Source organism: Panthera pardus, unplaced genomic scaffold (assembly GCF_024362965.1).
Source record: "Panthera pardus isolate Hobbes unplaced genomic scaffold, ASM2436296v1 HiC_scaffold_3, whole genome shotgun sequence".
In the NCBI taxonomy this organism is placed as follows: Eukaryota; Metazoa; Chordata; class Mammalia; order Carnivora; family Felidae; genus Panthera; species Panthera pardus.
The window spans coordinates 3743961-3757357 of NW_026526876.1; the positions used below are offsets into that span (position 1 = coordinate 3743961).

Here is a 13397-nt window from a genome sequence, read left to right on the forward strand (position 1 = left end):
ATGACCTGCCTACCTACAAATTGGTTAGAAAATGGCTTGTTAGAATTCGAATCCTCAAAATTCTAGGTAGGGAAACCTCCCTTAATTCTGGAAAGGAATACCAAACCACCACTTGGCTCTCACATTCCTGGAGGCAGGTCTGACTCAGAAAAGGATACTGAGGCGACATCATGTTAGTTTTGTAAAGAAGAGAGAGACACTCTACTATATACAAGGGCAAAAGTTTGGGTGGATGTGAGTGGTGTCCAGTTAACCCTGGACTGAGCCTCGCCGCCACAGGACCATTCCTTTGCTTGAACTGATCTCAGTGAATTGCGTAGAATCATCTCCTGGTGGAAGGAGCCGTCACAACGCCCTGCTTTCCGTCACAACGCCCTGCAGCTGTCACAATGCCCCGCAGGACTTGGAGGTCAGAGCTGAACTGACCAGAGTCAGGAGTGGGAAGAGAATGGCACCCAGAACTTCGGGGTCACTTCTTGCTGCTGGAGGGGTCAAGCAAGACTCTCTCTCAGTGACTGTGGAAGGGCAGATGGCTTCGGTTAGAGCCCCGGCTCCTCATAAGAGCCTGGAACAGGAAATGGACAAGGGTCAGAAAGAGTCCACCTTCTAGTTAGAAGGGACCTTAGGCAGATCAGAGGAGCCTGTAGGGGCAGGTGAGCCATACAGGGTCCCTCATTCATTCATTCATTCATTCATGCACGCATTCAGCAGACCTATAGCACAAATGATACATAGTCATTCACTCATTCACTCAAGTGACAGGTGCTGGATAAACAGTGGGGGTGGGGTAAAAAGGCCAGTGGTCTGGCAAGGCTTTGCTGGGGGCGGGGCATGAAATTGAGACCCATGGGTCTGAGTTGTTAAGGGCACGTAAGTTCAGGAGAAAAAAAAAATTCTTTTTATGGAAAATACTAGAGTATGTTTGCAAATTGACGGCAGCTATCCAGTGGAGAGGGCCAGAATAAGGGTGCAGGAAGGAGTGTAACGGAAGGGCAGAGTCCCTGCTAAGGCGAGTGGAAGAGGGGAGAGTCCATTGCACTTGAGGAAGGACTTAGACTTTTATAGACCTAGAGACCGCGCTGCCACTGCAGAGGGAGGGAGGGAGGGGAGAGGCGACAGGAGCAGTGGCTTTGATTGCACTTTGCACGGAAAGCATGAGCCCAGATCCTCTGCACAAAGGGGAGGTAGGAAGAAGGAAGAGGGTTGAGAAGTGAGGGAGGGAAGAGACAGCTTACCTAGAAGAACACAGCAGGATGGCTATGCAATGGGGGGGTGGGGGGGGGGTGGGAGGGGGGCGTGGTGCTGGAGGGTAATTAACCATCGATCGATTGATCTTGAATTTACCGGTTGCCTCTCTGTGCAATTGGGGATTTTACTCCAATGACCCTCACCTTGAAATGCAGGCTCAAGGAAGGTGGAAAGGGGGCCTATTTGGCATTCTGGGGGTTGCCAGGAGGCTGACACGGAGGGTGGAAAGGGGGACCGTGCTTGTGCCGAGCCATGGAATCTAAAAGAAGCTGAGAGGAACGTGAAGACATGAGGCAGGGGATGACAAAGAGGACCTGGCGAGGGGCAGTGCGTTATTGGCCTGCTGGACCGAGGCGCCTTCTTCCGAGGGGCGTTGCTTTTTTTTCTTTTTAATGTTGATTTATTTTTTGAGCGAGAAATAACTTGAGCGGGGGAGGGGCAGAGAGCGAGTGGGGGACAGAGGATCCAAAGCAGGCCCCGGGCTGACAGCACACAGCCCGATACAGGGCTCAAACTCGCGAACCGTGAGATCCCCACCGAGCTGAAATTGGACGCTCAACCAACGAGCCACCCAGGCGACCCCCTGGGGCATTTAAGCGAGGGAGCTTACAGGTAGAGTCAGAGCATAACCTTTCCCGTTCCTGATTTTGGAGACAGAGGTTTCTGGTGAATGCAAAACGCGTAGGTGAGGAAGGAAGGAATTCTAACATGAGCTACACCAGGGATGGACCCTAGGGACCTTATGCTGAGGGACACAAGCTGGACCCAGAAGGAGGAAGCCCGTATGAGTCCACTTATGTGGGGGGCACCTGGAATCATCAGATCCACAGAAGCAGAACGTCAAAGGCTGGCTGCGGGGGGGGGCGCTGGGGTGGGGACAGAGGGTCGGGGAGTTAGGCTTGAATGGGGACAGTTTCAGTTGGGGAAGAGGGAAGGAGTCTGCAGACAGACGGCGGTGAGGGCGGTACAAAAATGTGGATGTACTTAACGTCACCAAAACGGTTAAGGAGGGCTCGTTTGATGTCATGTGTATTTTACCACAGTTAAAAAAAAAAAAAAAAATCCACGTGTTGACCATAGAGTGGGGCGGCCGACGAAAAGGTCCTCAGCAATGAGGTGGCCACAGAAACACGCAGGGGTGCAGGCTCTGAGAAGGGCGGCAGGGCAGGGTTGGAGAGGGAGGCTGTGGTCCAGGAGCTTCAGGGTCCCATGAATAAGGGGCATGGCGGGGAGGTGGGTAGAGGCTGGTGGCTGAGTGGGGGGGGGGGGGCAGTAGACAGGAGGGCTCGGGGAGACAGCCGTCTGCATGTTGTGATTGGGGAGCATGGACGATGCCCACCCGGCCCTGGCTCGTGAAGGGGAGAGAAGGAACACAGCCGGTTGAGAGGTGGCAGGAGACTTTGGGGACAAGCCCAATGCAAGTTAGGTCAAGTGGGCAGAGGGAACTGTCTGAGAAAGACTGAGGATATTGGGGTGCCCCCGGGCTGCAGCAGGAGGAGAGGGGTGGTTATGGGGAATGCTTGGTTCAACAGGGAATTGCGGGTTTCAGAGATCCGCGGGACGTCAGCCCCAATCTTCTGGTGCCCAAGTGTTGAGCCAGGGTATCGGAGGCCTAGTGAAACGCATCACCTCCCCAGGAAGAAGGCTCAGAGCTCAGGGCCACCACTGTCATCTGGAAGGTTGTGCTTCAAGGGCCGGGGGGTGCAGGGGATTTAGAAGCCGTGGGGAATTCTGTGGTCCCCACAGGGCTAGACGCAGGCCTCCAGAGGACCTCCACTCTCCCAGTAAGCTCAGACGTGAACTCAGAGGCAACACAGTTCCCCCAGAGAGCCCAACCAGGCCTCTGTTTGCTAGACCTGACGGAGGCTGACATCCTCATTTTATGCATGGGGAAGCTCACGTTTTGTTGGGACAAAATATATTCTCAGGCCAGGCTGGGACTGAAATTCAGATTTCCTGTCCTCCAGGCTGCCATGGACCCCTTGCTACCTTAGGCTCCAGTGGGGAGGCAGAGAAGGGCTGAGTATGCCCACAACTGCCCTTTAGGGTTGGCGGTAGAGAATGGGGCAGGCAGGGAAACTGCGTAAAAGGAGAGAGGGTGGAGGGCGCCTGGGTGGCCCAGTGGGTCGAGCGTCCAACTTCGGCTCAGGTCATGATTTCACGGTTCGTGGGGTTCCAGCCCCACAGTCGGGCTCTGTGCTGACAGCTGGGAGCCTGGAGCCTGTTTCGGATTCTATATCTCCCTCTGTGTCCCCTCCTCTGCTCATGCTCTCTGTCTCTGTTTCAAAAGAAAGAAAGAAAAGGAAGGAAGGAAGGAAAGGAAGGAAGGAGGGAAGGAAGGAAGGAAGGAAGGAAGGAAGGAAGGAAGGAAGGAAGGAAGGAGAGAGGGTGGGAAGGAGAAGGCAAAGGAAAGAATGGGAGGCAGGGGAGAGGCCTAGGTGGGAACCAGGCTGGCTGTCTCAGTGCCCTCTGATCAGCCCTGGAGGCTGTGGAACGGGTCAGGCAAGCCACTTTCCCTCCTCCTCCCGAGAAAGATCAAAGGCTCTAAGCTTGTGGGTGGACCAGTTCCGCTGCAGTGGAACTGTCTTTCTACAAAAAGGATAGGAAGGAAGGCAGCCTTGTCCGCTAATACTGGAGAAAGTTCTGAGGAACAGTGTGAACCCGCAGAAGCCAGTTCCTTTCCCTCCTGGCTGAGGGTGTCTAAAAACCAACCATGCAGTTAAATACAGGGAAACCTCTTCTTGGGGGGCGGGGGGGGGGAGCTCTTCAACAGTGGATGACAGTATTCAGGACAGGGACACTTTGGAAACTTTATATTGCTAGAAAGGGCTGCTTGTAGGCAATCATGATGTGAATATTCGATGCATGTGGAAAATATAACAGGGCTGCAGCTGAGAAGGATTTTTACAGTCTCAGTTTCTGTCCAACTCTGAGCAGCCTCTGGACTTCTCGGATGTTTGGGATGGCTGCCCATCTGGCAGATACGAAGAATAATGTGTATCCCCACCCAGTGGCGAGCCTGGGAGCGCCTTTCTTTTAAGGGGTTGGATGCTTCCTGGCTCATCCTCTGGCCATGGGTTATGGGCTGAATTGTGTCTTTCTCTCCCAAATTTATATGTTGCATTCCTGACTCCCGGTACCTCATAAGATGATGACTGTATCTGGAGACAGGGTCTTTAAAGTGGTAACGAAGCGGTGTCTGGGTGGCTGAGTTGGTTGAGTGTCTGACTTCAGCTCAGGGCATGATCTCCTGGTTTGTGAGTTCGAGCCCTGCATCAGGCTCTCTGCTGTCAGTGTGGAGGCCGCCTCAGATCCTCTGTCCCCCTCTCTGTCTATGCCTCTCCCCTGCTCACACATGCTCATGCTCTCTCTCTCTCAAAATAAACACATTAAAAAAAAAAATCAAGTGGTAATGAAGAGTCGGTCACTAGGGTGGGCCCTAATTCAATATGACTGGTGTCCTTATAAGAAGAGGAGAGTTAGGACACAGAGACCCACCCAGAGGGAAGGCCATATGAAAACATGGGGAGAAGACGGCCATCTGTAAGCCAAGGAGAGAGACCTCAGAAGAGACCAACCCAGCTGACACCCTGATCTTCAATTTTAGCCAAAAGAACCATGAAACAATTAATTTCTGTTGTTTATATCAAACCAGTCTGTGGTACTCTGTTATGGCAGTGTGGGGAAACTCACACGCTGTGTCCAGCAACACTTTATTAAGTGGGCAAAGGGGCTGTTTCTTGGGACATACCTCTTTCTAGGAACCATGGGGTGGGAGGCATGGCCTGGGAGAGCTGTCTGAATGGAGCTTTATGTAGAAGGAGACACATTCTTCCCTGACTCTCTGATCCCCTCTGAACACACTTTTGCGAGAAGGTGATGTGGCCAAGGTCAGGGTCAGAGGCGTATATCCTCCTTTTCCTAGATGCCTCATGTCTGGTTCTATGAGATGGGAAGGGCCTGCCATATCGTTGACGTCCTTGTAAGGACTTCTAAAAATGTAGTTTAGATCCCTTTAAAAAATGCCAACAGGGGTGCCTGGGCGGCTCAGTCGGTTAGGCATCAGACTCTTGACTTCAGCTCAGGTCACAATGTCATGGGTCACGAGATCGAGCCCCACATGGGGCTCTCCGCTGATAGCCCAGAACCGGCTTGGGTTTCTCTCTCTCCCTCCCTGCCCCTACCCCGCTTGCCCATGCGCTCTCTCAAAATAAATAAATAAACTAAAAAAACAAAACAAAACAAAACGCAAAGAAAAAATTTAACCTGTCAAGCCACGTAAAGCGACGCAGGCTTTTTACGGCAGAGCTCAGGAATCTCTAATTCTTTCCGGAGCAGCCACAGACACACGTGGTCTTCGGCTGAGCCCATGGGGTTCCAATGATTCACGCAAGAATAGAAGTTTTGGGGCTGGACCCGAGGAGGGGCCGGAGCCCATGGGGAGATGTTCTGAGTGGCCACGGGCAGCCCGAATAACCTAGCCGCCTCGCCTCGTCATCACGGCCCTGGCTGCCGGCCAAGCCCCGGGCAGAGTAATGACTAACTGGGCTTCCTCCAGGAGGGCGGAAACAGTTCAACTCCTGTGACAGCTGCAGTCAGTTAGGCGTGGTTTTCTCGTCTGACTCGGGCTGTGCAGATCCCGGCCCGAGGGGCAGAGGAAGGACAGCCTCGCCGCCAGAGTCTTCCAGATGGCCGAGCTGGACCTCATGGGTCCAGGGCCACTGCCCGGGATCAGCGCTCACCCTCTGGCCACTGTCAGCCCAGACTCTGGGTCGACCAGCCCGGCGGAAGAAGAGGACACGGGCTCCCTGGGGAGCCCCCAGGGGGAGCCAGAAGCACAGGACGGCGGCTCTGAAGGGCAGGGGGCTCCAGATAGCGCCACTGCTGGGGAGGAAGAGGAGGAGGAGGAGGAGGTCCTATGTGACTTCTGTCTCGGCACCTGCAGGGTGAAGGCGGTCAAGTCCTGCCTGACCTGCATGGTGAACTATTGTGAGGAGCACCTGCGGCCTCACCAGGAGAACAGCAAACTGTACAGCCACCAGCTGACCGAGCCCGTGAAGGACCGGGACCTGCGCACCTGCCCTGCCCACTGCAGCCCGCTGGTCGCCTTCTGCCGCCCCGATGGGCAGTGCGTCTGCCAGGAGTGCGGCCAGGACGAGCACAGGGGCCACGCCTTGGTCTCCTTGGATGCCGCCCGCAGGGACAAGGAGGCGAGTGCTGGGGTCCATCCAGGAGAGGGAGGTGGGGAGATGGTGTCCCGGGGAGAGGCTGGACCCCCCCCACCCCCACCCCGCATTGCAGCTCCTGGGGCTGCCGACTTCACTATGGCTGTTGGTCCAGCGTAAATACCTATTGCACTTGCCTTTGGGCACTTGAAACAGGTCACTCTGGTCCTGTCTCCCTCCCGCCGTCCCCATGCTGGGGGTGTGTGTGTGTGTGTGTGTGTGTGTGTGTGTGTGTGTCCACGCTTGCTAGCTTTCCGCAGTGGATCTGCGTTGGGTGTAGCGTGCTGGCGTTGGAGAGCTTTGGGCAGTGACGTCTCCTTCTGGCTGGCTCCGTGTGGCAAGTAATGAAATGCACACCTTGGCAGAAGTTCAAGAGAAAAAAAAAAAAAGCCAAACCTTTCGCCTGATTTCTCTTTTCCCCTTTACCCCACCCGGGAGACCAGTAGAAAGTGCCCCTCTAGAGACCCCCGGTGTGAAGTCTGATCTGAGAGCTTAAAAAAATGCCAAGGTAGCACAGAATTGGACACTTACCTTCAGGTCCGATGTCAAGGACGGCTTAACTGAGGGAAAATGGAAGTTCCTCATCAGATAGGGGTGCCAGGAGAGGCTGAGAGACACCACGCACAGAGCCTGTAATTTTATTCCCATCAGAGAGAGAGACTGTTTCTAGAACTGGCTTTTCTTTGCCCTAAAGCTGATAGCCTGGAGAAGTTCTTGAGAATGGGTTTAGTTACTGTGTATTCTTTGTTTCTCATACTTTGACTCTCCGTGAGCGCTTTTTTATTTTTATTTTTTTCCTTCAGTAGGGAAGTGCAGTTGACTTTTCTCCCACATTCCTTATGTTCATACTGCTGACAGCTCCCGTTTACACTACACAGGGCGGGAGACCCACCACAACTCCTCTTCAGTCCAATGTTCCTGGGCAGCAAAGGGAAGGACTTTCTGGGAAGAACGCTTTACTTGCCAGAGTCCCTCCTCCGTGTCCTTTCTCAGGCACAGATTTTCTCCAGGGTTAGTGGGAATTGTTCTGGAAAGCTCTGTAGCCCAGGGGTCAATGAGTCACCATCTCCAGCTCAGGAAGGCACTTGCCAAGTGCCTCCAGTGTTTCCAGGTTAGAGAATGTCAAGTCAGGAAAGCAGGTCACTGCCACTCATGACCAGGATGAATGAGGCTGTTTCGTAATCCTGGAGAGGCTCTCTATCAACAGGTCAAAGGAAAAAGCTCTACATAGTTGAGCCAAGTGGGCTTCAGTAAGCATTGCCGTGTGCTAAATACTCTGTAGATTTTCTCCTCCAATCCTCAGATCACTCTATGGGGTGTCATTTCTTTTTATCGCCTCCACGTTTTCCCGAACTCATACAGGCAACTGAGTCATGGGATGAGGCGTGGAAGCTTTTGGGAAGGCACCCTACTCGGGGAACATGAGTGAAGGACCCTAGCCAAGATCACAATATTGTAACTTTCTGTTTGGTACCGAAATCCTGCCACACATATAGTAGAGATATTAGTACAAAGTGTCCTGTGTCTGGATATTGTTATATTTACCTGGAAAAAGTGATGGGTGTACATGCTGAAAACCAGTCTCCACCAAAGGTTGCAATAGACCATATCAGGAAAAGGTCTCCCTCCCATCCTGGATCCCCTCGCTTCCTTCCTCAGTTAAACACTACTGTCTCGACTTTCTTCTGTTTCCTTTCAGAAATATTCTGTGTCTGTACTGGCAAGGGATACAATATGGATATTTAAAAAAATTTTTTTTTTAAAGTTTATTTAGAGAGAGGTGGAGATAGATAGACTGAGAGTGGGAGAGGCAGAGAGAGAGAGAATTCCAAGCAGCCTCCATACCATGTGTGGGGTTGAAACTCATGAACTGTGAGATCATGACCTGAGCCTAAAGCAAGAGTTGGACACTTAACCAACTGAGCCACCCAGGTGCCCCGCAATCTGGCTTTTAAACAATGAAAACTGATGCACCACAGGGAGGGTAATTGTACTTCCGAGCAGGGGACAGTTGCGTAAAGCGTGTTTGGAACCCCGGATTCAGACATCCTAGGGGAGAGCTGTGTAAGGTGAAATAAAAACTCGGTACAGGAGCTCTGGAGTCATTTTTTTGGTGCCGAAAAGCCGTCACAGTTACAGGTACAATGCAACAGCCCCACCCCCCAGACTTGTGCTGAAGGCCCCAGTTCACAACCTCCGCCTTGCCGGTCTGCACGACAGAGCTCTTGTCCTTTCCATCCCGTGCCCTTGTTTTCAGCTCAGAGAGCAAGCCCACGTCCTAAGTGCAGCCAGACTCTTGTTGGCTCTACCAAATCTTAGGAGCCAAAAGCTTTCTCGAAAGGAGCCCAAGAGACCAGCCCAGAAGACCCAGTGGCTTGATGAGGCTGTAACCGCCACCGGGACTATTTTGAAAGTTGTACTTGACATCATTAAGGTTCCAGAAGCTTGGTATGCCCTTTAGCTAGCGCCGGCCTGATGGAGTCCTTTGCAGCGAAGGTCACTTTGGGTAGTGCTGAGGGCTAATTACTGAAGGAGGCACATTGTCTCAGGAAAGTGCAAACGGCAGGGTCAGCCATGAGGACACAAAAGCCGCTGAGATCCTGCATCAGAGTGACAGAGCCACTGATTTCTCTGTTAACCAAGGGAGCCCCTGCTGAGGCTCCTCGGGTCTCCGGCTACTCCAGTGGGGGCAAAACCTCAGGATTCGGGGAGTTGGGTGTTCTTTGCTATATGTTCCGTCCTGCTGGGCTTCCAGAGCCCGGCTCTTCCTGATGGGGACCTCTCAACACTTCTCTCCGCCCCGGGCCGGCTTCCTGAGGCCCCTCAGTGCAGTTGGCCTTGCGCACCGGCTGCTGATTTCCCGTACCTTCTCTGAATCGCGGGCATGCTGCCACGAGAACGAAACTGGGTGCGTGCGTGCGTGCGTTCATGCATGTGTGCATGCCTGGTGAACGCTTCCTGACCCAGGAAGTGCACGTGCTTCTTTCCTGTTCTCCCTCAAGCTTATCAAACCATCATTGATTGCTTCCTATGGGCTAGGTGTGAGACCACACTGTCTGTCCTCGGGGAGCTTGGACTCTAACGAGGAAGCCAAGGAATGTTCCACGGCTCCCCGGAGTGCCAGAGGGCTGAGGCAGCAGAACAGCTACATGTTCCAAGGACGGAGTTGTCACCAGGAATGAGGCCAGGTCAGGGTTCTCAGAGAGGGGGACGACCTATCTTGGATCATGCGTCCACTAGTGACAGGCCATTACATTCAGCCTCAGCATTGGTTCCAGAAAGTTCAGGACTGGGCGTGGCTCACGGACAGTCTCCAGGTAGAGCAGGAGCCAAGTTTCTGTGAGCCACACGAACCAGCGTTGTCCTCGGCCCATTCTCTGGTAGCCAAAAGGCGGCTGATTGGAGGCAACTCAGGAAAAGAACGTCTTCTGGAAGTTCTGAGAAATGTTTTGGACTCAGTATTATTACATAACTTGTTTTTCCTTAGACATTCTACCAGGGTGTATATCTCAGGGAGGATGTTCTGTTTGGCTGGACTGGCATGTGGTAGGTTCTGACCAATCCACTGAGGAATGAAGTCAGCCCGGGTAGAACTCTTGTGCTACCAAGTGCAACCTCTCCAGAACGACCAACCAACGTTGTGTGGATGGAAATACAAAGGAACCGACACCACCTGGAATTTTCTTCTCCCTTCGCCTTCCCTCCGCTATTCCTGCCTGCACCTCTGACCTGAAGTCTGACCCCTGAGCTCTGGGTGCTACCTTCCGCAAGAACAATTCTGTTAACCTATTCCTGTGGCCCTGAACCAGAGGAGAAGCTAAATGATCTGACGGGGGGGGGGGGGGGGACGCCGGGGTGGCTCAGTCAATTAAGCATCCAACTTCAGCTCAGGTCATGATCTCCCGGTCCGTGAGTTCGAGCCCCGCGTCGGGCTCTGTGCCGACAGCTGAGAGCCTGGAGGCTGCTTTGGATTCTGTGTCTCCCTCTCTCTCTGCCCCTCCCCTGCTCACACTCCATCTCTGTCTCTGTCTCTCTCTCTCAAAAAGAAAATAAAAACAAAATAAATAAAAAAAAATGCACTGACATGGAGAGATCACATAACCAGCAATGGCAGGTTTCAACACTCCAAATACTGTGCCTCTTGTACATTTGTCATTACCTTGCTGATGTAGACAGTGCCGTCCCGTCTAGGACTGTCTTCAGTCATTGACGCCACTGTCTGGCTTTTGTGCGGGGTCCACCCTGACCCCCCCGGAAGTGTGTACAGATGACATCTTGGGAAACCCTAAAGCCAGAGCCTGGGGCACCCTGTCATTTTCTAGGAACAGGATTAACTGGAGATACAGGTCTCCCCAAGCGGCCCCCACCTTTTGTGGTAATCCCAGCGCCTTCCCCTGGGGTGACTCACTCAGAGAGGTCCCCACTAGGTAGTCAGGAGTCCTTTTCTCCTTTTATGGCAGTCTGCAGGCAACGGAGAAGGCCCGTTCCCCGGCTCCTCTCTGGGAGCATCCCTGTGCTCCGCATCAGGCTGGGGCTGCCCGTGTCGTCCGCTGCCAGGCTGTGTTTCCGCTCTGTCTCCTACCACCTTTAAACAAGCACGTCACGTTTCTCCCCTTCCCTGGGACAGGTCACTGTATAAGCCTTTTATTTATTTACTTCTTTTAATGTTTATTTGTTTTTGAGAGAGAGAGAGCACAAGTAGGGGAGGGGCAGAGAGAGAGAGAGAGAGAGAGAGAGAGAGAGAGAGAGAGAATCTATAGCAGGCTCGAGGCTCTGAGCTGTCAGCACAGAGCCGGACGCGGGGCTCGAACCCGTGAACCGTGAGATCATGACCTGAGCCGAAGTCAGACGCTTAACCGACTGAACCACCCAGGTGCCCCTGTGTAAGCCATTTAGATAGACCAGGATTCCATGACTGCTCCCAAAAGGCCAGACCCTCCCTCCGCCTCCAAATAGGTCTGGGGTGGGGAGGTCGTGAGGCTCCCTCAGTTCCAAGTCAGCATCCCAGGTCCTGAGCAAAACGAAACAAAATAAAACAAAGCAAAGGAGTTACCTGCCCCCTGCAGAGGGGGACAAAGCCTCCTTCCTGCCTCCCTATACCCTCACAAGGGGGCCTGGAATACCCCCAAGCTTCTGTAGGAAAAAGCAGAGAGCATTTATGCCCTCTGAGTTCCCTTAGGGCCAAATGACACACAGCTTCAAACGCAGACAGAACCTGTTGAAAGCAGTTAAAACTATTCTTTTTGTGCCGATTCATGCCCTTGTGGTCGGGCCTTTGAAGGTTGCAAAGGTTTCGGCTTTATGTGTTGGCACACTTCTTGGCAGAAAGGTGCTCGGGGAGTCTCCGGAAGGAAGAGTGAAGCAGGTGGTGGGGATCGGGGTGGGCAAACCCAAGGTTCTCGGGCAGGCACTTGGCTTGGGCGGGGAGGGCTCGCTCTGCCTGCCTCCAGGCGCGATGAGCGCGTGATGGGACACAGCCATGGTGGCACCACCCGGGACGAGAAGGGGCGACCACGAAGGCCTCACTGACGTTGGTGGAGCACGAGCAGCGTGCCAGCTACAAGGGCAAGTTCACAGTCACGCCCACTGGGTCATTCGATCCTCACAAAACCCCCATGAGTGAGGTGCCTCAGTTATCCCCATTTCACAGGTGAGGCAGTGGAAGTCAAAAGGCGCTAAGTAGATTTTCCACTGCCAAGTAGAAAACCTGGGGTCCCTACCCTTGGCTCCAGCTCGTACTCCTTGTACGGTTATTCCGGGGGCAGGGGGGCTGGGCTCCACTGCACTGATAGACTGTGTGACCTTGATTAGGTGGCTTCACGGTATCATCTGTGAGATGGAGGTAATGGTGTTTACCTGCTGTGGGTGTGCTCGGGACGACAGGAGGTGATCCACCTAAATGCTTGAAGTGACGGCCAGTTGCCACACAGCAGACGTGCTCACCGCCTTTTTAGGGGATCTGTGCCGAGTTCGGCCCCAGCAGGTGCTGGCCCACAGCTTACCCTTCTGTCGATTTCGGGCCCTCCAGGCTGGCTTCTGAGGCAGCTCCCAAGGTCAGAGTCTCCTTTCCATGGGACAAGAGTGAATAGTACATCGCTCCGGGGGACATTCTGGGTGCACTCCGTAACTTGTTCTTCCTTCTCCTCAGGCTGAACTTCGGGACACCCAGTTAGAGCTGGAACGGAAACTCAGGTTGAATGAAAACGCCATCGCCAGGCTCCAAGCCAACCACAAATCCGTTTTGGTAAGGCTGGCCCATCTGGGGTTGTGGGACATGGGGTCACAGGCCCAGACTCCCTGTCCATGGGCACCTTGGCGTTTCTCGGCGGATGGGGATTATAGGTATGGATACGGTTGGCTACGCCACGGGATAGCCTCACCTTGCTGTCAGCTTTTGCTATGAAATTAGTTTAAGGTTCAAGACTGGCAAGTGATTGACTTTTTAATAATACATAGTAGAGCAAGTCTAATCCTATAATAACAACATTCCTGTTTTTACATTTGCATATGCTTTTCTGACCAGGAGAAAGGGGTGTGCGTAGGAGCAGGGGGGTAGAACTCCAGGAATCAGGCAGAGTCTGGGTTTCTTCCATCACGGGAGAGTGTTTTGCACGTGAATGTCACCAGTCCTGTGTCCTGGCAGCCAGGAAAAAGAGTGGAGAACTGCTTGATTAGTGGATGGTGACTTGATAAGGCCAGTGGTGTGCCTGGCGACTTAGTTTTAGTCTGTCTCGTATATGGCCATTTTCCATATAAAGTATAAGTAGAGCCAAACAGTTCCACAAATATTTCTCAGTGGTGGAAAGCCAATAACCATCACTCAGGAGAGAATCCCAAACGCCTAAGCTATGGTAGTGAGTCAGCAGCAGCATCTTTGCATAGCATGAATGATTCAATCCATCTTTCCTTCCTTCCTTCCTTCCT

The 13397-nt window shown here is 53.1% G+C and overlaps 1 protein-coding gene across 3 annotated transcripts in view; it reads left to right on the forward strand.

Annotated features, from left to right (window-relative positions):
- The window catches only part of TRIM16 (tripartite motif containing 16), a 41730-nt gene that overhangs the window by 14355 nt on the left and 13978 nt on the right, over nt 1-13397 (forward strand). For 2 of the 3 annotated variants that reach the window (XM_019413385.2, XM_019413386.2), the window contains 2 exons: nt 6194-6458; nt 12622-12717. In XM_019413385.2, coding sequence (XP_019268930.2) covers nt 6194-6458; nt 12622-12717 — 361 coding nt within the window. Of the gene's footprint in view, nt 1-5545; nt 6459-12621; nt 12718-13397 lie in introns of those variants that run through there. The other variant, XM_019413384.2, reaches the window with a different exon arrangement.